Source organism: Notolabrus celidotus, chromosome 8, assembly GCF_009762535.1.
Source record: "Notolabrus celidotus isolate fNotCel1 chromosome 8, fNotCel1.pri, whole genome shotgun sequence".
In the NCBI taxonomy this organism is placed as follows: Eukaryota; Metazoa; Chordata; class Actinopteri; order Labriformes; family Labridae; genus Notolabrus; species Notolabrus celidotus.
The window spans coordinates 37,057,081-37,078,517 of record NC_048279.1 but is presented as its reverse complement, the minus strand read 5'-3'; the positions used below and the strand labels follow the sequence as shown (position 1 = coordinate 37,078,517).

The 21,437-nt window shown below is 42.7% G+C and overlaps 1 protein-coding gene across 2 annotated transcripts; it reads right to left on the bottom strand.

The window, feature by feature from the left end:
• Positions 1–2,663: 2,663 nt before the first annotated feature.
• Positions 2,664–19,388, bottom strand: maml1 (mastermind-like transcriptional coactivator 1). Of its 2 annotated transcripts, none has more exons than XM_034690753.1 (3): positions 19,001–19,388; positions 17,366–17,669; positions 2,664–4,316 (listed from the first exon to the last, which is right to left on the bottom strand). In XM_034690753.1, the coding sequence occupies exons 2-3, from the start codon at positions 17,660–17,662 to the stop codon at positions 2,679–2,681; spliced, it is 1,935 nt and encodes a 644-aa protein (XP_034546644.1). In that variant the 5' UTR covers positions 17,663–17,669; positions 19,001–19,388; the 3' UTR covers positions 2,664–2,678. The 2 variants fall into 2 exon arrangements, with proteins under 2 accessions (XP_034546644.1, XP_034546643.1); XM_034690752.1 differs by having other exon boundaries at positions 17,366–17,857; positions 19,001–19,363.
• Positions 19,389–21,437: the final 2,049 nt, after the last annotated feature.

The window sequence follows — 21,437 nt, the reverse complement described above, 5'->3', positions numbered from 1 at the left end:
ACAGCCGGACTTTACTCAAGGCCTTTTCCTTCCAGCCACTACTTCATACCCGGGCTGTACAATGTTTGAAAATAACAACATTTCCATGTGTTCCTTTCTATGATGTATACTGGGAAATAAAATTTAAAATAACATTTTTTTACTGGATGAATTCACTGGGAATTTGTAAATCTCAAAGATTCAACTAATGGTTTTATTATTTGGACCTTTAAGTCTTTTTCCTGCTTTTAAATCAAACCCCCTTCCTGCTTTGACCCCCCCTGTGTCCCGCCCTCTGACAGCAGCATGCAGAACAAGCCAGACAAGAGAAGAGAGCACATGCAACAAAAGCCCCAGGATAGTGATTTACATTTAAATGATAACTCACCGTCTTCTTCTGCATGTGATCTCACAACACTACGGATGTAGACACTATAAGTAAACACTCAGTGGTCCCGTCAGTGGTCTCAACAATGTGGACACGCTCCAGGATGAGGGGGAATACTCGCTTAGCTGCAGGAGTACTTGTGACTGCAATGTTTACATTTTACAGTCATGTGACACACACATCCAAACTGCACGCACGGCGGTCAGATCTTTGTGTGAAGTGAGGGGCATTGTGGAAACAGGACAGTGGTGGCGGCATGACATGTTTCGGGTCATATGACTGTTAAAAAACGGTCAAAATGTCATCTGAGTCAGCTCCATCTGCTCGCTGTAAACACCTCACGTCCTCCCTCTTGAGCCCCCTCTGTCTGACTTGGAGAACGTCATGCTGTGAGGGACGTGTGTGAACAACAACTTTTCAAAACATCAGGGGCAGGCTGTCCAGATATTGTCAGGAGTGCAGGTGTAAAGGGTTCAAGACACCAGGACTCACTGACACACTTCTATAAGGTTTGAGTCTGCGATCACTGAATCTGACGGGAACTAAAGAGCTCTTCTTTCTTTTGCCCCGGAGAGTTTTGTAAAGTGTTTGTGTCCAAACCGAGTCAGCCAGCAGGAGACCGTTCAGCTGCAACAGACTCTCATTGTTCAGGCTGTTCGGCCTCCATCAGTCCGGCACAGCTGTGTGGGAGTGTGGAGCTGGGTTTATTTATTAGATAGATTTCCAACACCAATGTAAGTCGTATTTAATCATTATGCTAACTGACGGGGAGTCTGTACTATGAGACTAAAGAGAAAATGTTTTAAAGACGAGGGAGAAACTGCAGAGCTGCCCTCCTTTACTCAGATTAGGGGAATGAAGCCCTTTGTGTGTAATGCTGTGTGTGTGTGTGTGTGTGTGTGTGTGTGTGTGTGTGTGTGTGTGTGTGTGTGTGTGTGTGTGTGTGTGTGTGTGTGTGTGTGTGTGTGTGTGTGGTACAGTCCAGGAATGTGCTGCCGGCCTGGTTATGAAAGCAGAGCAGGAACACTATGATCAGTTTGTACAGTTGTTGTTGTTGAAACGCTCTGATGTTAGCATGGATGCTACAGTTAGCTTTGGCAAAGCCGACACATTAAAGCTCAACGACCAAAACCTTGACGAGAAGGGGGTCCATAAAAACCTTTGATAACAACACTGACCGTTTAAGAAGAGCTGAAACTGACCCAGCTTACTTTTATCATGTTCTTTGACTGCTGCTGCTCACAATCATTTTACAAGTTACAGCATAACTATAAATTTCAGAGATTAAAGTCTGAATTCTGGAATTAAAGTCAGAATTCTGGAATTAAAGTCCGAATTCTGGAATTAAAGTCCGAATTCTGGAAATAATGTCCGAATTCTGGAATTAAAGTCCGAATTCTGGAATTAAAGTCTGAATTCTGGAATTAAAGTCTGAATTCTGGAATTAAAGTCAGGATTCTGGAATTAAAGTCTGAATTCTGGAATTAAAGTCAGAATTCTGGAAATAATGTCCGAATTCTGGAATTAAAGTCTGAATTCTGGAATTAAAGTCCGAATTCTGGAATTAAAGTCTGAATTCTGGAATTAAAGTCCGAATTCTGGAATTAAAGTCTGAATTCTGGAATTAAAGTCCGAATTCTGGAATTAAAGTCCGAATTCTGGAATTAAAGTCTGAATTCTGGAATTAAAGTCCGAATTCTGGAATTAAAGTCCGAATTCTGGAATTAAAGTCTGAATTCTGGAATTAAAGTCCGAATTCTGGAATGAAAGTCTGAATTCTGGAATTAAAGTCAGAATTCTGGAATTAAAGTCAGGATTCTGGAATTAAAGTCTGAATTCTGGAATTAAAGTCAGGATTCTGGAATGAAAGTCTGAATTCTGGAATTAAAGTCAGAATTCTGGAATTAAAGTCTGAATTCTGGAATTAAAGTCAGAATTCTGGAATTAAAGTCTGAATTCTGGAATGAAAGTCCGAATTCTGGAATTAAAGTCCGAATTCTGGAATTAAAGTCCGAATTCTGGAATTAAAGTCCGAATTCTAGAATTAAAGTCAGGATTCCAGAATTAAAGTCAGGATTTTAGAATTAAAGTCTGAATTCTGGAATCAAAGTCAGGATTTTGAGATTTCGTTTTTGCCAGTTACAGCTCACCTTCATGAGTGAAATGAATGTGATACATGTTGAGAATTATTCTTGATCCATGCAGACACGATGAGGCGCCTTTACTTACACCAACAGACTGTACCGATGAGAGGTGTGAGAAGCCCTCTCATCTGATTCGTCACCTTCGTTTATTTCTGTGGTTATCATCTTCAGTGTGTGTCTCTTACCTGTGAGTGCGGTATGTGCTGGCGGAAGTTCATGCTGTTCTTCTGCTTGATCTGCTGCTGCTGTCTGAGCAGCGTCAGCAGAGCCGCCTTGTTCTGGCTCTGGGTGTTTGGGGGCCGTGGCGGTCCGTGTCCCGCCTCAAAGTGCGACAGAGGTTTGGTGTTGCTGTAGTTGGGCATGTTGCCGGGGCCCTGGGCCCCAGGCGCCGGCGGGTGGCTAAGAGGCGGCCCTGAAGTAGGGTGACCCATCATGTTGGGGTGTCCGGCAGGGTGACCTGCAGGGTGTCCGGCGGGGTGTCCTGTTGGATGTCCTGCAGGGTGTCCTGCGGGGTGTCCGGGGGGGTGTCCTGCGGGGTGTCCGGCGGGGTGTCCTGCGGGGTGTCCTACAGGGTGTACGGAGGGGTGTCCGGCAGGGTGTACAGAGGGGTGTCCAGCAGGGTGTCCGGCAGGGTGTACGGAGGGGTGTCCAGCAGGGTGTCCGGCAGGGTGTACGGAGGGGTGTCCAGCGGGGTGTCCAGTGGGGTGCATGTAGCTGCCGGCCCCTGCCTTGGGGGAGCCTTTGTTTGGCTGAGCGGGCATTAGCATCTGCTTCTGGCTGTTGGGGTTAAAGTCCTGCGGGTACAGGGAGGGGCTTGTGGGCTTGTCCATACCAAACACGCTCCCTAGTGGGCTCTGAGAACTGTTGGCCATTTGGGGCCAAGCTTGGGGATGGGCATGGGGTCCTTGGGTGTGAAACTTGGTCCCCTGTTGAGGCGTTTTGTGCTGCATCTGGCCGTGGAGGTGCTGGGCTCTCTGCTGGGCTGCCAGCTGCTGGAGCTGCTGGGCAGGGGACAGGTCTTTGGGCACAGGGGGGCCGGGAGGTAGGAGGTGGTTTGGGGGAGGCTGGAGCTGCCTGGGTGGAGGAGCCGGCTGAGAGGGGGGCAGAGCGGGGGAAGAGGCTGAGGAGGAGGCGACAGGGGAGCTGGTGGGGAGAGGAGGAGGTCCAGAAGAGGTGGACCGCACATGAGGGGAGCCAGTGCGAGAGTCCTGCTCGAAGGCAACAGAGGCGGGGGAGAACTCAGTTTTTACACTGACCAGATCTGGAGGGAGCAGACCCTGGGACGACTGTCCTCCCCCTCCACCTGCTGCCCCTCCTGCTCCTCCTCCCACAGCTCCTGCGCCGCCTGGAGTCGGAGCCAGCTCCAGGGGGTCTTTGCGGTCCTCAAAGCCGTCGTTGAGGATGTCCTGGATGTCCTCGTAGGCCACAGAACAGTTCAGCTCCTCCATCAGCTCCGTCCACTCCTGCTCGTTCAGGTTTAGGTCGGGGAATAGCGAGTTGTTTCCTCCTCCTGATGGAGGCATGATGGGCAGAATGTCATCCGGTTCCTGCTTCATTTCCCTCCGATGGATATCTGAACCCGCGTCCCTCCCTCCGTCCGTGTTGTCCCCGGCTGACCCGTGGGTCCCATTAGAGTTCAGCGCGTCACTGATTCCCAGTTTAGAGTCCAGCGGGGAGCCGTTGGCGGTGCCGTTGTCCAGACAGGCCTTCTTGTTGGGAGGGAAGCCGTCGCTGAAACCGTTCACCTGATCTCTGCCCAGAGGAGAACCGGCGCTCTCTAACTTCCTCTTCACCGTCTCCTGCAGCTGGACGAACAAACACGAACACAGAGGGTCAATAAAAGAAGCAGAAACACCAGGCAGCGAAAAGAACATTTAGTTTGACATGTTCTACTTGATGTGCCTGAAACTTTGTTTGATCAGTGTTTGTTCGAGCTTCGTACCCCTGATTAATTATCTGAAGATATTTAGGATGTGAACCTGATAATCATATTTATCAATAAACAGATTGCTGATAATTTAAAGTCTGCTCTGAAACAAATATTTCAAAAAAAGCCTGAAAATGTTGCAGTGTTTTATTTGAGTCGATAAAATGAGTCAGAACCGACAAGGTTATAATTTACTTTTAAATATGATATTTGAAATATAAAAACAGCTGCTGGTGAATCTGGTGATCATTTGCGTTCCAGTCGTGTGTGACGGCGTCTTCATTTAGATGTCAGCGTAATGAAATTAGTGTTATTTGGTCATGCTGAGCAACAAAGCCAGCTGTCCAAATATGACAGCATTTCTATTTCAGGGCCTCCAGGAGCAGAATCCTGCCTGCAGGGGGCGCTGCGGCCGCTGCAGCTGAGTGGACAGAGTTATGAGAGCTGAAGCCGGCAGTGGACAGAGCGAAGAGCTGCTGCTGTTAATAGAATCAGCTGCAGGCGGGCTTACATAATGCAGATAACAAAGAGCTTCCTCAGAGCAGTCAGCAGATCACATCTGTCCACTCTGCAGGCAGAACGACCCGCCGGATCCGAGCGGAACATCCGGAACATCAGCTGATCCTCACACGCTTCACTGAGGGGTTACCAGACTGCACCGGAAGAGGAGCGGACAGGTGAACCCAGGTGAAGCGCTCTCAAACGGATGGAGACGACCTGTTTCTAAATGTCAGGCGTTCACCTTTGACCTCTATCGTTTCGTATCAATGTCAGAGTCTAAGAAACTGACTTCACTCTTCTCAGAAAGGAGAACTGTTGAGTGCAATAAGACTAAAGAAGCTGTGGCTCTTTACTGATCGATGCATGTTTTCCCCAACTTCATTCACAATCAGTTTTCTTGACGTCTTGATTTCAGCTCAGATTAGCTTGCACAAGTTTTGTTCAACTCTCCTCTCACTCCACGGACAGGCCGGGGGTTTGTGAGTGCAGGAGCGGGTTTCTGAGGGGAAAGTGTTACAACCATAGACTGTAAATAAAAATGGAACGCATTGCTTTGCCTTTTCCCATTGCTCGGTTTTGAAGCAAAAAAAACCCCGCTCCATTGTGCAGCCAGAGTCTGCTCTGTAGAGAATTTCTGTGGTTGCCACGGTAAATTCTGTCGGCACGGTAACGAGCGTAGCGTCACGAGATCCTATGGAGTTTCCCTCTACAGCGGCTGTCAATCAAAGTAAACAGGAAGTAAAACCCTGTTTTTTAACCTCTAATAACCAACGAAGAAGAAACTTTTCAGAAAAAAGGAGGCTTGAACACAAAACAGTCAAATAATAACTACATATCACCACAGCATACGGATGAGACAAACATTCGTACGAAGTGTATTCAATTTTTAAAGTTTGACTGCAGAGTTTTTGACATGTACTGCAGCCAGCCACCAGGGGGAGCGGTTTTTGTGGCGGCCTCACTTCAAGCCGAGCGAGATGACTTTCATTTTATATACAGACTTTGGTCGTATGTATGTGTGTATTTTTCTAAATAATATTAAACCGTTGGAGGTCCAAAGTCAGACCTGTTACACTAAAAACTGCAGTTCCTCGACTGTCCACTAGAGGGTGGGTGGCGCCGGAAGTACCGTAAACGAAACACACCCATTCAAAACCTGATTTGATCTGAATAGCTAGTTTATCTATCAGCACACACTGTACGGGGTGGTTGTTTTTATGACTCGTTATTTTTGATGATATTAACGTTACAACTTTTGCCCAAATAAGGGCGTGGCAAACGTGACTGACAGGTGGGATCACTGTAGCTGGCCCACCTTGACTCCACGTGTTTGCCTCATGCTAGGTTGACCGAAAGGTAGGTTGAGTTAGCATTTCGGATATAGCAAACGCCAAAAATCTGATGTGTGACGTCACGAGGCTACGTCCATGTTCGAGGTTTGGAACATATCGTCTCGTATAGAAGATAAAACAACGTAAATAACGATAGAGCAGCACGAATAAATAAACTGAAACTACTCAAACATCCACTTCAGAGCGGCTGGTTTTAAATGATTCAGTCCTCTAATCATAGAATTCAAAGGATCCTCTTATTATGATTCTCTAGGATTTAAAGTTTATGAATTAAAGGAACCGTCCTGATCAGAGAATCCTCTCTGTGACTCAAGCGAGGACTCATCCGAGGCGCAGACAGAGAGATGAGCAGATAAACACATGAGCCTCCTGAGCACAGTGGCGTCACGGAGAGCAGAAGCATGACGTCTTCACTGAAATATGCTGAGAATTTCCCTTATTAGTGCGAGCGGTGCCAAAATGGCAGAGTCAAAACATTTGGACAGAGAGGTTGTGCAACCGGCATAAAGATGTTGGATTTAAAAAATGCATGAAGGTTTAGCTGTGAGGACAGAGACGAGGACAAACTGAGCCTTACATCTTTCTGTTTTCACTTCAGGACACCTCAGAATCGTCTTTCATATCTCGGCTGTGCTTTTCTTACAATGTTGACAATTTAACACTTTGTTTTACAAAAACTCTGCAGCAGACTGTTGAGGGTTCTCTTTAAAGTATGTCAATCCACCGACACGTTGCCTCTCGTGACGTTTGTAGCTCTTCAGTTCTCTCGTCTGTCACAGAGACGTCACAGAGTTTGTTATCCTGGTTGAATTAGCTGGTTCTGAATTAGAAGACAACAGACTCACACAGAAAGACATCCCTCAACACTCTGAACGAACTGAACGATGCACACTGAAAACAAAACCTCAGAAATATGAGGGATGGGTGTTTACAGCAAAATACTGTTCCATAGTCACTGCTAAATATTAATCATTCATTAAACCGTTATTTGATTATTCAGTTATTCGGTTTTTGTAGTTATTAGTGTAATCGGATTCCAAAATTCCATTATTCCAATATTCCGTATTTCAAATATTCAATAGTGTGGATATTTGATTATTCGGTTATTTAGTTATTCGTTAATTCATTTATTCGGATATTCAGTTTTTCAGTTATTAGTGAATTCCGTTATTCGATTACGCAATCATTCAGTTATTTGGATATGCAGTTATAAGTTTCTTCGGATTCCAATAATCTATTATTCCGATATTCCGTATTTTGATTATTCAATTATTTAGTTATTCGGTCATAATTCGGATATTCGTTTTTTGCAGTTATCCGTTTATTCAGATTCCGATATTCCTTTATTCGGATTATTTGATTGTTTGGATATTCAGTTTTTTTAGTTATTTGATTACGCAAATATTCAGTTATTTGGATATGCAGTTATAATAATACATTTTATTTATAACGCACTTTTCATTTTCAGAAATCTCAAAGTGCTACAGGCACACAGTAAAAACAAACTTTTAAAAGCAGTGCTTAAAATCAGTTAAAAGCCTCTTTAAAGAGGAGGGTCTTTAAATGTTTTTTAAAAGCATCCACAGTCTGTGGGGTCCTGAGGTGGCTGGGCAGGGAATTCCACAGACGTGGTGCAGCAGCACAAAAGGCCCGATCTCCCATGGTCCGGAGCTTGGTTCTGGGAGGGTGGAAGAGGTTCTGATGTGGAGTGCGTGAGTTCTGGGTTGGGGTTTGCTGGGTGAGGAGTTCTTTTAGGTAGAGTTATTAGTTTCTTCGGATTCCAATATTCTATTATTCCGATAATTCGTATTTTGATTATTCAATTATTTGATCGTTCGGTTATCCAATTATTTAGTTATTCGGTCATAATTCGGATATTCAGTTTTTCAGCTATTCGAGTATTACGTTATTGGTTATTCGGATATTCAGTTATTCCGATATTAGGTTTTGTGGATATTCGTTTATTCGGACTCTGATATTCCGTAATTCGTATATCCGATTTTTCGGTTATTCGTTTATTGGTATTCCGTATTCAACAAGTTAATTTTATGATATTCTTGTCAGATGTTTTTATGTTAGGACTGAAGTTTTTTGTTATTGAAAGGCAAAAAGCAAACAGCTGTCAGGGGGTTGTACCACATTACAAACAGGCACTCTAAAACACATTTAAAGTTGAGATAATCGTCACACGAGCGATTTGATTCTTTATTTGTAAATGATTATTGAATAGAACGACTCATCCCTAATAAATCTGAAGATGTTTGGAGTGGAAAAACATCCGAAGCCTTCCCTGGGACTGAAAATAAAACCTGTAAGATATTCTTCCTTCTTTTTGAAGCATGCCTAATTTCCTCAGTTTTCCCGGCGCCCATGATTCTCCTCGTTCTTTCTGTTTTGATGAAACTCCTGGAGTCGGCAGCATCTCTCACGCCCTGGTAGCGATGGCGACGCTGCCTCTGGGTGTCGGTTTGATCTCGGGGCTGATATGAGCGGAGTGTCTGCTCTCTCTTCAGTGAAGTAGAGCTAACAGCTTCTCTGACTGCTGGTGATTCAGCTCTTTTTGTTTGACCAGCTGCTGCAGCCCTGATTATGTCTGCAACTGTCTGAACCAGAGCCGTGCTGTTTTTAACTGAAGGGATCACGCTCAGTTCAGAACGAGCAGTTAGAGGTTAGTCCTTCATTCTTTAAAGCTGGGCCTGTTTTTAAACTTAATCTAGGGTCTGAATGAGCTACAGGTACAGATGTTTTAGACCTGCTCAGGTTCTCCCTCAGAGGAGTAACCACCAGAGAGGAGCAGAAACACGTCTACTTTTAAATCTGTCTTTTTTCATGAGGTCTGGTTGCATCGAGGAGTTAGACTCAGCTTCGATTGAATAAGAAAGCTGTGATAAAATGATTAAATAATAAAATGAAATACAAATAAAATCAGTTAAAGAAGTGTTGATCAGGTAAAAGCTTCAGAGACTGAACAGGTGAGAAAGAAAGAGAGAGAGAGAGGGAGCGAGGGATCGTTTCTGCCCCGAGCTAAAGGAAACTCCAGTGACTCATTCGGCTCCTTAAACCTGAAAAACTGGTCTGACCCTGCCCCCCTGCCCCGGTGAGGGGGGTCAACAGAGTGGGGGGAGGTCTGCAAATGCTTCAAAGCTACTACACTGTAGATATCAGATGCATTATGGGAAATGGAGTCCCCTGAGTGAGAGCTGAAAAGTAGAACAACTGTTTCTCCTTCTGCGGGGGTTTTATAGGTCAGAGGTCAAAGGTCAAAGGAAGCTACGAGCGGCGGAGTGCGGGTTAGCTAATATTGAAGATAAAAGTGAAGATTTATCTGAGAGCACACTGAAGGATTCTTTGTGTGATTCACTCGGAGGTGTTTTAGAGTCGTTATCTAAGAGAAGAGCAAAGTTTATAAAACGACAACAAAGGAGGAGGACGACCCGGCGTCTCAGTGAAGGTGCTGTTTGGACTCTGTGTGTCCATCTCTCATCTTTTAGCTGTTAAAGGAGAGTTCCCCTCAAACCCTTGGACGTCTGAATCAGAGCCGCTCAGTCTGCAGAGCTCTCCCTTCGTTTACAGGAATTTAAAAACAGAAAAATTCTGCACATTTTTCCGCAGCACGTCGAGTCTCCCGTGAAGATACCCAGAGTCTTTGTTTTGGCTAAAATAACTAACTCTGCATATTTAACATCACACTCAGACAAACGGAGGTTTCTGGATGTCTCCACAGTGACTCATCCTCAAACTTCTAGCTCTCCCTCTGCCACAAGAATCCTAAATATCTGCTGCCTTTACGTCAGCGTGTCGTTCGATTGCATGCTTTCTGCAGAAACAGTCGGCTTCTCAGACTTTAATTCTTGTCTCACAGGTTTGTCACTGATTTTTATTCTTGGTGCTTTTGTTTACGTTGTTCCCTGATCAATCTAATCTCTTATTCACTTACAAACATGGACTAACTTTTGGAACCAGGTTGAAAATAATACTCAAAGCCAAGGATATAATATATGAGGGTTGAGGTTCACACATTATGTTGTGTTTAAGTGTCTCTTTTGAATGTTGTATTTTATGGCTTTTGATTTGGAGAGGGTAGAGCAGTAGAGGTAGGACAATACATCGTCTCCCTGTGTGATTAAGTATCCATATGAGGGGCTGAATATCCATATTTCATTCCATATATACCGCACTACATTTCCCTCACCAAGTCGCTACTAAATGACTCCACATGGTGGCGCTAAAGAAGTGAATGAGGAGGACATGACAGCAGCTTACTGACAGCTGACAGCGGGATGTCAGGCGGCGGTGAGGAGGAGCTAGAACTGCACTCAAACTAAAAAAGAGAAGAAGTTGTTTGAGCTCTGAGACCAGAGGAAAGATGGAGGACGCTCTGAGAGCGGCATCGTGAGTCACTCACCCCTATAGGACAGCAGCTCTGCATAAGTTGAGTCCTGAGTTAGGGTGTAAAGTCGTCACTTAACTAAAAGTTAAACTTGTTAGTTTGTAACTTAAGTTGTGTCGTCGTTTGGTTTCACCACAGAGAGGTAACTAGCAGAACGTAACGTCCAAACTAACCAAAACATCGTCGCATATATGATGTTTACACTCACTTTGGCCAATCAGTGAACAGCTTTTTTTCTTGATTAGATGTTTAAATGCTAATTCCTGTTAGCCTTGTTGCCTCTAAACAAGCTAACGGCTAATCATAACTACTGTAACTCTGGTTAATCAACAAACATCAACATGAAGGTAAAATATGACAAAGCATGTTGATAATGACTCAGTTTAAAATAAGAACACTAGGGGGCGCTGGTGGCCTAGCGGTCTAAACGCCCCACATACAGAGGCAACAGTCCTCGTCATAGAGGTCGGCGGTTCGACTCCCGGCTGGTTGACCATTTCCTGCATGTCTTCCCCCTCTCTCTACTCCCCACATTTCCTGTCTCTCTTCATCTGTCCTATCTAATAAAGACAGTGATATCTAGTGGTGGAATCATGAACTACAATGTACGGTACGTTAATGTAACAGTACTCTAATGTTGTGCAGATGTACAGTAATTATCTCCGCTCGTATTAAACTAAAGTGTGAGTTAAGACCAGAGTCATCGTACGTTTATTCTCAGCATACGTTACATCTTAGATTTGACACCTCGCTCTAACGTTGGAGCTATCTCAGCTGGTGCAACGCCCAAAACCTTAGAGAGAGTAAACTCCATCCTGAATTAGAAATTACGTTCAAACTAGGCTACGTTTGAACTTCAACACAGCTGGTGACACCCAGTGCTGGAGACCAGGAGGGAGAGAGGCGGGAATGACATGCAGGAAGAGAGCCGCCCTTAAATGGGCACGACTTCCTGCCTTTATCTCGATTTTTGAGCTGCACTTTTTCTTCAAAACAAGCAGAAAAAATCCACCTTAAAACCTTAGCTGTGTCAAAACTTTCTTGACATGAGACGTGTTGTGAATTCAGGTGAAACTGAACGTCAGATTTCACAGGGGAGAGAAGCGGCTGCTTTCTTGCTGCTCTATCTGAGGTGGCAGAGGTTTTAAATCCTGATTTTAAGACTTAACTCTGACATCAGATGAGATTAGAATAATATCAGCACAGTTCGAGGTGTGTAGATTATCCGTGGCTTTTAAAAACACACTATATATAAAGCCTAGTTTTGTATTATGATGATAAGGGAAGTGTGGACCTCGTTAGCATCGTATTCCAACATTTAAAGCAGCACTCAGGTGTTCTTCTAAAACCTGCAGGTGGATTTGGAAACTAAAAACCAGCTAACATCCGATCCCTAGAGTCGGCTCTACAGGTCTTAAATCCAGAAGAACAACATCCCTGCGTAAAGTGAGTGACATCACAGCCAATCACAGCCCAGTACAGCTGACAAAGCCCCGCCTCCTCCCCGGCTCTCTGAGACCTGGAGGTGCAGAGTGAGAGCGAGGCGTTTCCTGACTGTGTTAATATTCAGCACAAACACACACACGGGAGGAAACACACACGCACTCAGAGAGTGATGAGTCAGCTGTGAGGGGGCGGTGGGGGGTTTCTGCTCAGACTGAGTCACCTCTCAGGACTCCGCTCTGTGTTTGTGGGGCTGGTTCACAGACTTCAGGACAGACACACTTTAAAGGCTTCGGCTACGTTATGTACACAGTCACAGCTTCAGAGATCACTCCCACAGACTCTCAGGTCACTTCACTTTATTTTACAGGCTCAGTTGATCCAACAGATCCACCTTGTCCACCTCGTTCCTATCACTTAACATCTGGAGGAGACTTAGGGCCTGTGTCCACTGACGGCAGCGCCTCCTTTCTGCACCAAACTAACAGAGTCCAACACTTTCAGCACTCGGTGTCTTCGGTGTAAAAACATTCACACGGTGCTTACAGTACTCGCCGCGCTCATCAATATCACCACCCTATCATTTATCCTTTAATGTTCTTAATCAATTTTTTTTATCTTATCTTCATAAAACATTTTTAGAGACTTACCTTTTTAGTCTTGCTTTGAACTCAGCCTTACTTTACCTCCTTAATATCTAGTTCAAATTTTAATGAATTTCAAAGTCATATTCTACATTATTTTAAATTATTACAGACAAATATATTATTTATTCAATTATTTATTTACTCATTTATTGTGGATTATTTCATTGGTTATTTAGTTATTCATTATTTATTATGTTTTACTATAGTGTAGCATTTATTTTATTATACTAGTTTAACATTTTAGTGTTTTATTATCTTATTAGTTTATTTTATTTTGGTGAGTTTAATTTCCTGTGTTTAGTTTTAACATCTTACTTTATCTCCAGTGTTTCCTCATTAAGATATCATGACAGCATTTCCTCAGTTGGTCAGAAACTTCTTATTTAAATGATTAATATTATAATTATTGTGGAGGGGTTTGGGGTCTTCTTTGTTTTGTATTTTGAATTTTTCTATTTCATTACTCCATCATATTATTTCTACGTACAGCCCTTTGTGTTACAATATCAATGTTTGAAAAGTGCTTTCCAAATAAAGTCTGATTTATTGAATTTATTGTCATTTAATTCTTCTTTTTTAAACCACTATAACTATGATTGAATGACCTCCTGTTTCATCACTTTAATTTGTTTAAAGGGGACATATCACGCTTTTTTCATCAACATATATTGGTCTAAGAGGTCCCCAAAACATGTCTTTAAAGTTTATGCTCAAAAAAACACTTTGAAATCAGATTCTGGTCTGCCTGAAAAGTCCTCTTCTTCATTCCTCATCAGAACACTCTGTTTTCTCTCTGACCACGCCCCCTCAGGAAGTGGATGTGCCTCGGCCGTCCAGCACGTTGATCTAATGTTTACATGTTGGCTGAATATACACGGCTGCTCAGAGATCACGTTACTTCAACCCTCTGAATCTGATCCAGAATCTGATCCTGATGGAGAGGCGCCTGCAGCAGGACCTTTCTGAACCATTGGTCACAGATTTAGTGTTTCTTGTTGTTTTATTTGTCAGTATGTCGACGTGTGTCTTGGTACACAGCTACAGCTACGAACATGTAGCTATGTGGCTATGCTAACTAGCGCTAGCACTTATCCATGATAAATAAAAATCATCCACTAGATCTTCAAATCTGCAGACGTGGGGAGTCAAACCGACCTTTGTGTTTATTAAGACAGCCTACAACTAGCATGCCTCCCTCCTAAGCTCCTTGTTAGCACACATGTGTGCAGGGAATGAAAAACGGAGGAGGGGTTGAGTTGTATTTTATACAGTCTATGGGCTGAACAAGCTCCGAGCTCTGACTCCGTGACAGACCGGATATTGTTGTTACGTAACAAAAACACTGAAAACTGAAACGGCTGGTTTCACACACATTTACAGAAAGGTGGAGAAATCAGAACAGGGGCAGAATGGATTCTTTTCATTCTCGGGGGGTTTGTAGACAGGGACACAGATTTCAGGTAAAGAACCATTAAAAAGTCAATTTTGCATGATATGTCACCTTTAATTTGCATTTTTTTTCTTGTTTACCTTTTGCGTTGTATTTTGTTTCTTGTAATTTTAGACACTTTTTGTCATTCTTTTGAATTCTGCAATGTTTCTTTGTTATGTCAAAGCACTTTGTAAACATTTGAGCTGTATAAATAAAAGTTATTGTTACATTATTATTAAAGCAGACTTTAATGTCACAACTAAAAGCACCAAACTGTATTTCTCCTGATGGAAGTTTCTGCAGAGGACTCTCCCCAGAACTTTGTATATTTTGCACAACACAGCAGACTTTACTTTATGTATGAGCAGACACTTTTCATGGATTCACTGAGCGTGCATGTGACTTAAATAGCATTCAGAAGTGGTTCAGGAATATTGTTTTGATTGCATTTAGTTCATAACCATAAAACAATCAGATAAATGACCTTCAACTACCTTGAAGTCTAATAAAGACGCAGCATGTAATCATAATGTTTCAGTTGTGGTTTCAAAAGAACAAGATGATTAAAGAAAATTAGAGCATCATAAATATCTATTTAAAAAACACGTATATACGCTGAAGCAACGAGTCCGTGATGGTTAAATGCAGCTGTTAGTTTATCAACGTCACTATTGCATTACATCGCTCTTCATCACAGACGCCTTCACGTAGAGGTCCTGACATGTCAGTGTTTGTAAATCTGCATCATCAGAGTTTCTGTGGTCCTCCACCGTGTGTGTTCAGTCCTCGTCGTAGACCGGCGGCCTCGGCTCCAGAGTAAACCTCATAAACACAAACCGACAGCCTCCCACCTGCTGCGACGCTCCACTATCAGACGGACTTTAGACTCTCCTCTGATCCTGTCTCTGCTAACAGACCCACACACACCTGTCTTCAGTCTACCTGGGAGGGTACAGACGCTGAGGGACGAGAGCATGCTTTGTTTATCAAAATCTGACCCCCGCATACTTCTTAGACGTCCTCTAGTCGAGTAACCCTGAGGTTTGGATGACGTGTGCGTGTTTCTGTTCTTCGATCCGTTCTCTGATTCCTGGCCTGACAAACTGTGACGTTTACAGAGCGAATAAGAAGAATAACAACCTCTGATCGCTGTTAGCTCTGAATCAGCTAATCCACCACTTTAATCACAGTTTCAACACAAACACTGCCCACAAGATGAAGGTCAAAGGTCAGAGCGCAGAGCTGGTGCAGCAGGATGGAGGTGTAAGTGAACCTGAAGCCAGCGTGTGTGTGTGTGTGTGTGTGTGTGTGTGTGTGTGTGTGTGTGTGTGTGTGTGTGTGTGTGTGTGTGTGAGCTACTACAACCAGAGAGAGGAAACACAGGTCACATGACTACGACCCGACACTTCCTCTGTCGCTCACCGAACACAAATCATTTTGATGAAGCTTATAGTTAGCGCTTAGAGCAGCTCTTAGTTATGCTGCTATAGGCTCAGACCTCTCTCTGTCCTCTTCCTGTCCCATTAAAGTTACTAACCATAGACCTTTCTGGAGTCCCTGAGCTCCCTTGTCTCGTAGGTTCCTCTGGATCTCTGCTGCTGTGGACGTGCCAGACTCCAGCTGCTACAACTACTACTATCCGTCTCCCCACTATCATCTCTCTCTCTCTCTCTTCATCTCCCTCTATCCCTCTCTCCAACACGGTCTCAGCAGATGTGTGTCTAACATGAGTCTGGTCCTGCTGGAGGTTTCTGCCTGTTAAAGGAAGTTTGTCCTTGCCACTGTAACTTGCTAAATGCTGCAAAGTGCTCTGCTCATGGTGGATTAAGATGAGATCAGACTGAGTCCTGTCTGGAAGATGGGACTGGATCTGTTCCGGTAGAGTACGGTCTAGACCGGCTCTGTTTGGAAAGAGTCTGAGGATCACACACCTGTTTATAATGTGTCAGATCAGGTGTTTGGATGTGACGCCGCTCTCTGTGGGTCACTGTGTCAGCGTTTATCACGATAATAAAGACTCTGAAGCTGAATGAGATAAGATATGACGGTGTAACTATCCCAGCGTTTAATAATCATAACATCAAATAACATCACACTCAGTCAGGCCGCTGTTCTGCCTGTCAGTGTCAGAGACTTTCTCATCAAATCACCTCAAAACACGCAGAATTTGGTGAAGCTGCAGCTACACCAACAACGCTGTACAAACTCAGTCGAGTTATTTACATTTATTAATAACGTGACGATTCAGGTCGAGATATTTACCCATTAAACTTCCTGATCTCTGGATTTGGATGGAAAACGTCAGGTGCATTCACCTGTCACCACGTCGGATATATTACACAAATATTCAAGAAAATGGGACACTGCCAGGAATTGAAATAAAAGTATCTATATAACATAAAAAAGTATTGAAAATAATTTTTAAAAAATGTGAGTATTTTCTAAAATTATATATAAAATAAAAATGTTTTAAAAAAAATAATAATAATAAATAAGAGTATCTTCTAAAATTATATATAAAATAAAAAATGTATTCAAAATAATACAAATTCTTCCATATTTATGAGTTGAGAATCTCCCATAGTTGTAAATATAAACATAAAAAAAGAGTATCTTCTATTTTTATAAATATATATAAAATGAAAAGTAAAAAACAATAATACATTTCTAGAAATAGAAAGAGCATGTTCTATTTTTATAAATATATTTAAAATTAAGATTAAAATAAAAAAGGAGCATCTCCTTTTTAAAATAAAAATAAACAAAATAAAAATAAAAATAAAACAAGCATCTTCTATTATTAGAAATATATATATTTAACATTTAAAAATAAAAAGAGCATCATTAGCTCCACAAGCTTCCCTCACAGGCTGCTGTCAACATTTCTGGATGGTTTTATATTCCTGTCTGTCTTATTGATAATATCTCTGTGATTATAAAACTTCTACTCTCTCCTGTAAAGATGGTTTGATGGTGTTCATGTCTGTGTGATTGTAATACTTGTACTCTCTCCTGTAAAGATGGTTTGATGATGTTCATGTCTGTGTGATTGTAATACTTGTACTCTCTCCTGTAAAGATGGTTTGATGTTGTTGTCTTCATGTGTGTCAGTCAGTCCCACTCAGCGTGCCTGTGTGCAGTGTGTCCCCGGCTCTCACTCACCGCTATCAGGGTGCTGTTCCTGCTCTGCTCGGTCCCTCCTCCTCCTCCCTCCCCGTGCTCCGCGCTGCTGCCTCCCCCGCTGCCCGGTGCTCTCTGCCCGGCCTGGTCTGCACTGGTCTGGGCTTGCTGCCGGTGCTTGTTGGACCTCTTGGCCTTGGCCTGCAGGCAGCGTTGGTGCAGGGCGAAGGTCTGCTGCCGCTCCAGCTCCAGCCGCTCCAGCGTCGCGTTCTCGTAGCGGCTCTCGCAGCTGTTGTGATGCTGCCGGAAGAGCTCGATCCTCCGGCGGAGCCGCTCCATCACCGCGCTGTGTCGCGGTGTAACAAAATCCGCCATCATCAATAAAGACTTGCAGTAAACTCCAGGCTCAGGCTGCGTCCATATAATGCTGAATTAGGCTGTTTCTCTCTCTGGGCGTCTCTACACCCCCCCTTTACAAAGACTCAGTGCTGGCTCCATGCAGGCGACCTTTGTCTTGCTAATGGCCTTCACTCACTGCCGGAGAGGAAAATCAAGGTTTTTGGGTGCATTTTACTCACTTTACCCCAACAGGCTGCTTCCTATAAGCCTTCTTATATACACCAGCTCGTTTAAGGTGCTGTGTAACACAGAGGAGTCTGAATACAGCCACATTCCCCTGAGTTTAACCCCAAATAAACACACAAACATCCCATTTATCCCCCTGCTATGAATACAAACACAAGCCTGCTGCTTTCCCCATCAAACCCCTCACATTACTCACATTAATGATCACTTTAAGGCTCCAAAACAGGTCCCTTACTCACATTAATGATCACTTTAAGTCCCAGAAACAGGTCCCGTCCTCCCCATCAGACTCACCCAGCAGAGCTAAGTTAGTTAGCACATTCCTCCACTCTAAATCAAAGTTGGAGCGTCGAAAATTCCCTAAAAAAAGGACCATAGGTTCCATTTAAAGCCCCTTCTGTGGAGCTAATTCACCTTAGCTTCTGATCCCACTCCTCTAACATACCCCAGAGTCTGATTTAATGTCCCGAGAGCAGCAGAAAGGCTCCTGAACTTCTCTGAAACTTTATTTTACTCCACTATTTGGAGTTAGCTCGGCTAGCATAGCAGGCTTAGCTTGTTCACAAACTTGACGGCGGTGAAGTTGGTGTCATGTTTGTAGCTTCTGAAAAAGGCAGTGAAATCGTCTTTTTCTGCGTTTTCACGAATTAAATGAATGTTTCATGAATCTGAAACAGTGTTTAAAAGAGTCTGATGATTAAATTGGATGATCTAGTCCAGATCTGACAAGTCTACAGGGGTTCTGGGTCCGGATCTGGTCCAGATACACAGAGAAGGAGGTGATATCCCCCTTTCTTGAATTATCTAAATAAAATAAATGTTTAATAACTTCAGGATGATAATCATCTCTATAATAAAGTAATATAGTCCATATTTGATATGTTTAAGGGTTTAAATCCGGATCCTGTTTCACAACCTTCTTCGTAACTGTAGCTCCGAATAAGACACCAACTTCAGCGTGGTTCAAACTTGGCAGTAATCACTCAGTTTATGTAAATATCATTTCATCCTAAATAACAAACCCACACTACAGAAACAAATCAAAAAGCCTTCCATGTAATGAAAGCTTGATTCCGTGTTAAATATACTTACCGTGGAAGTATCCGAGTCCTCTCTTTTACAGCATCTGTCCACAAACAGCTGATCTCACAGCCGTTAGCCGCTAGCTGCTAACTGTGCTATACGGGGCTAACGCTCGGCTAGCTAGCTGAGCAGCTAGCCTGAAACATTTAAATAAAGCTTCATACTTCAGAATAAATCCCTCCAAGGTGTCGGCGCGGGGAGTCCGGCCTTGGTGTAGCTCGGGTCCGGGTGTGTGGGGTTTGTAATCCCGGGTTAGTGAGTTAGAAGGGGCTAACTCTCTCTGTGCTGCTTCTATTGTTTCCAGCGGACAGGCAGGTCTCCGCCGCCATCTTGGAAACTTTCTCTTTTTTTCCATCAGGAGGAGGAATGTTCCTGTTCCCGCCTCCCTGCTGAGTGACAGCAGGGGACAGCCAATGAGGAGCGAGAGCAGGGACAGCCAATGAGGAGCGAGGATTCTGGGACAATTTACAGTTTCAAAGGTTTAATGCAGGGGTGTCCAAAATTCTTTCAAAGAGGGCCACATTTGATGTTGTGAGGATACCTCAGGGCCAGTGGCTCCTACTGAGACTTAATAATCATAAAAGTTATATATGAAATCTCTATTTAATAACAATTATTTAAAATGTTTTCTCAATAAATCAGAAACTAGGTAGTCCTCAGTTCTCCACAAGCCACATAAACATTAGCAGACTTTATCTTCTTCTGGAGGAAAATGTTTTTCATTCGGGTCGGGCAATGTTACAATGTTACAGTGTTACAATGTTACAATGTTACAGTGTTACAATGTTACAATGTTACAGTGTTACAATGTTACAGTGTTACAGTGTTACAATGTTACAATGTTACAGTGTTACAATGTTACAATGTTACAGTGTTACAATGTTACAATGTTACAGTGTTACAATGTTACAATGTTACAGTGTTACAATGTTACAGTGTTACAGTGTTACAGTGTTACAATGTTACAGTGTAACAATGTTAGTGTTACAATGTTAGTGTTACAATGTTACAATGTTACAATGTTACAGTGTTACAGTGTTACAATGTTACAATGTTACAATGTTACAGTGTTACAATGTTAGTGTTACAATGTTAGTGTTACAATGTTACAATGTTACAATGTTACAGTGTTACAATGTTACAATGTTACAATGTTACAATGTTACAGTGTAACAATGTTAGTGTTACAATGTTACAATGTTACAGTGTTACAGTGTTACAATGTTACAGTGTAACAATGTTAGTGTTACAATGTTAGTGTTACAATGTTACAATGTTACAATGTTACAGTGTTACAATGTTACAATGTTACAATGTTACAGTGTTACAATGTTAGTGTTACAATGTTACAGTGTTACAATGTTACAGTTTTACAGTGTTACAATGTTACAGTGTTACAGTGTTACAGTGTAACAGTGTTAAAATGTTACAATGTTACAGTGTTACAATGTTACAGTGTTACAGTGTTACAATGTTACAGTGTTAAAATGTTACAATGTTACAGTGTTACAATGTTACAGTGTTACAATGTTACAGTGTTACAGTGTTACAGTGTTACAATGTTAGTGTTACAATGTTACAATGTCACAGTGTTACAGTGTTACAATGTTACAGTGTTACAATGTTACAGTGTTACAGTGTTACAATGTTACAGTGTTACAGTGTTACAATGTTACAGTGTTACAATGTTACAATGTTACAGTGTTACAATGTTACAGTGTTACAGTGTTACAATGTTACAGTGTTACAATGTTACAATGTTACAGTGTTACAATGTTACAGTGTTACAGTGTTACAATGTTACAGTGTTACAGTGTTACAATGTTACAGTGTTACAATGTTACAATGTTACAGTGTTACAGTGTTACAATGTTACAATGTTACAATGTCATTTAGCAGACTCTTTTATCCAAAGTGACGTACATACGAGAACAAGAACAACACAAGCAAAGATCTAGACAAGAGGAAACAAGATCAGTAAGAGGAACAAAGAGTTTCAAGTCCATTTGGGTGCAGGTACTGCCAAGCAGTGTAAAGGCAATGCACAAAGTAAATAAGGAACATCTACAATGAAGGAACCAAACAATTTAAGACCTTCCATTATCATCATCAACAATTAACATCACCACAATAATGACCAAAGTACCAAGTGCTGGGTCACTCCAGACCTGAACACAGAGTCCCAGAGTAGAGCAGGACAGTGTGAGTCAACTGTAGCTGGAAGACATGATCTGCCCCTGGGGACAACAGTGGAGAACAGTCTAGCTAAGTGCATAGTGCTTCCTAAAGAGCTGGGTCTTTAGCTGTCTTTGGAAAGTAGAGAGGGACTCTGCAGATCGAATGGAGTTGGCCTATTCATTCCAACATTTAGGGACAACAGAAGAGAAGAGACCAGCTAGTGATTTTGGTCCATCTTGGTCTTCTTGGTCCGGTCATCCTACCCATG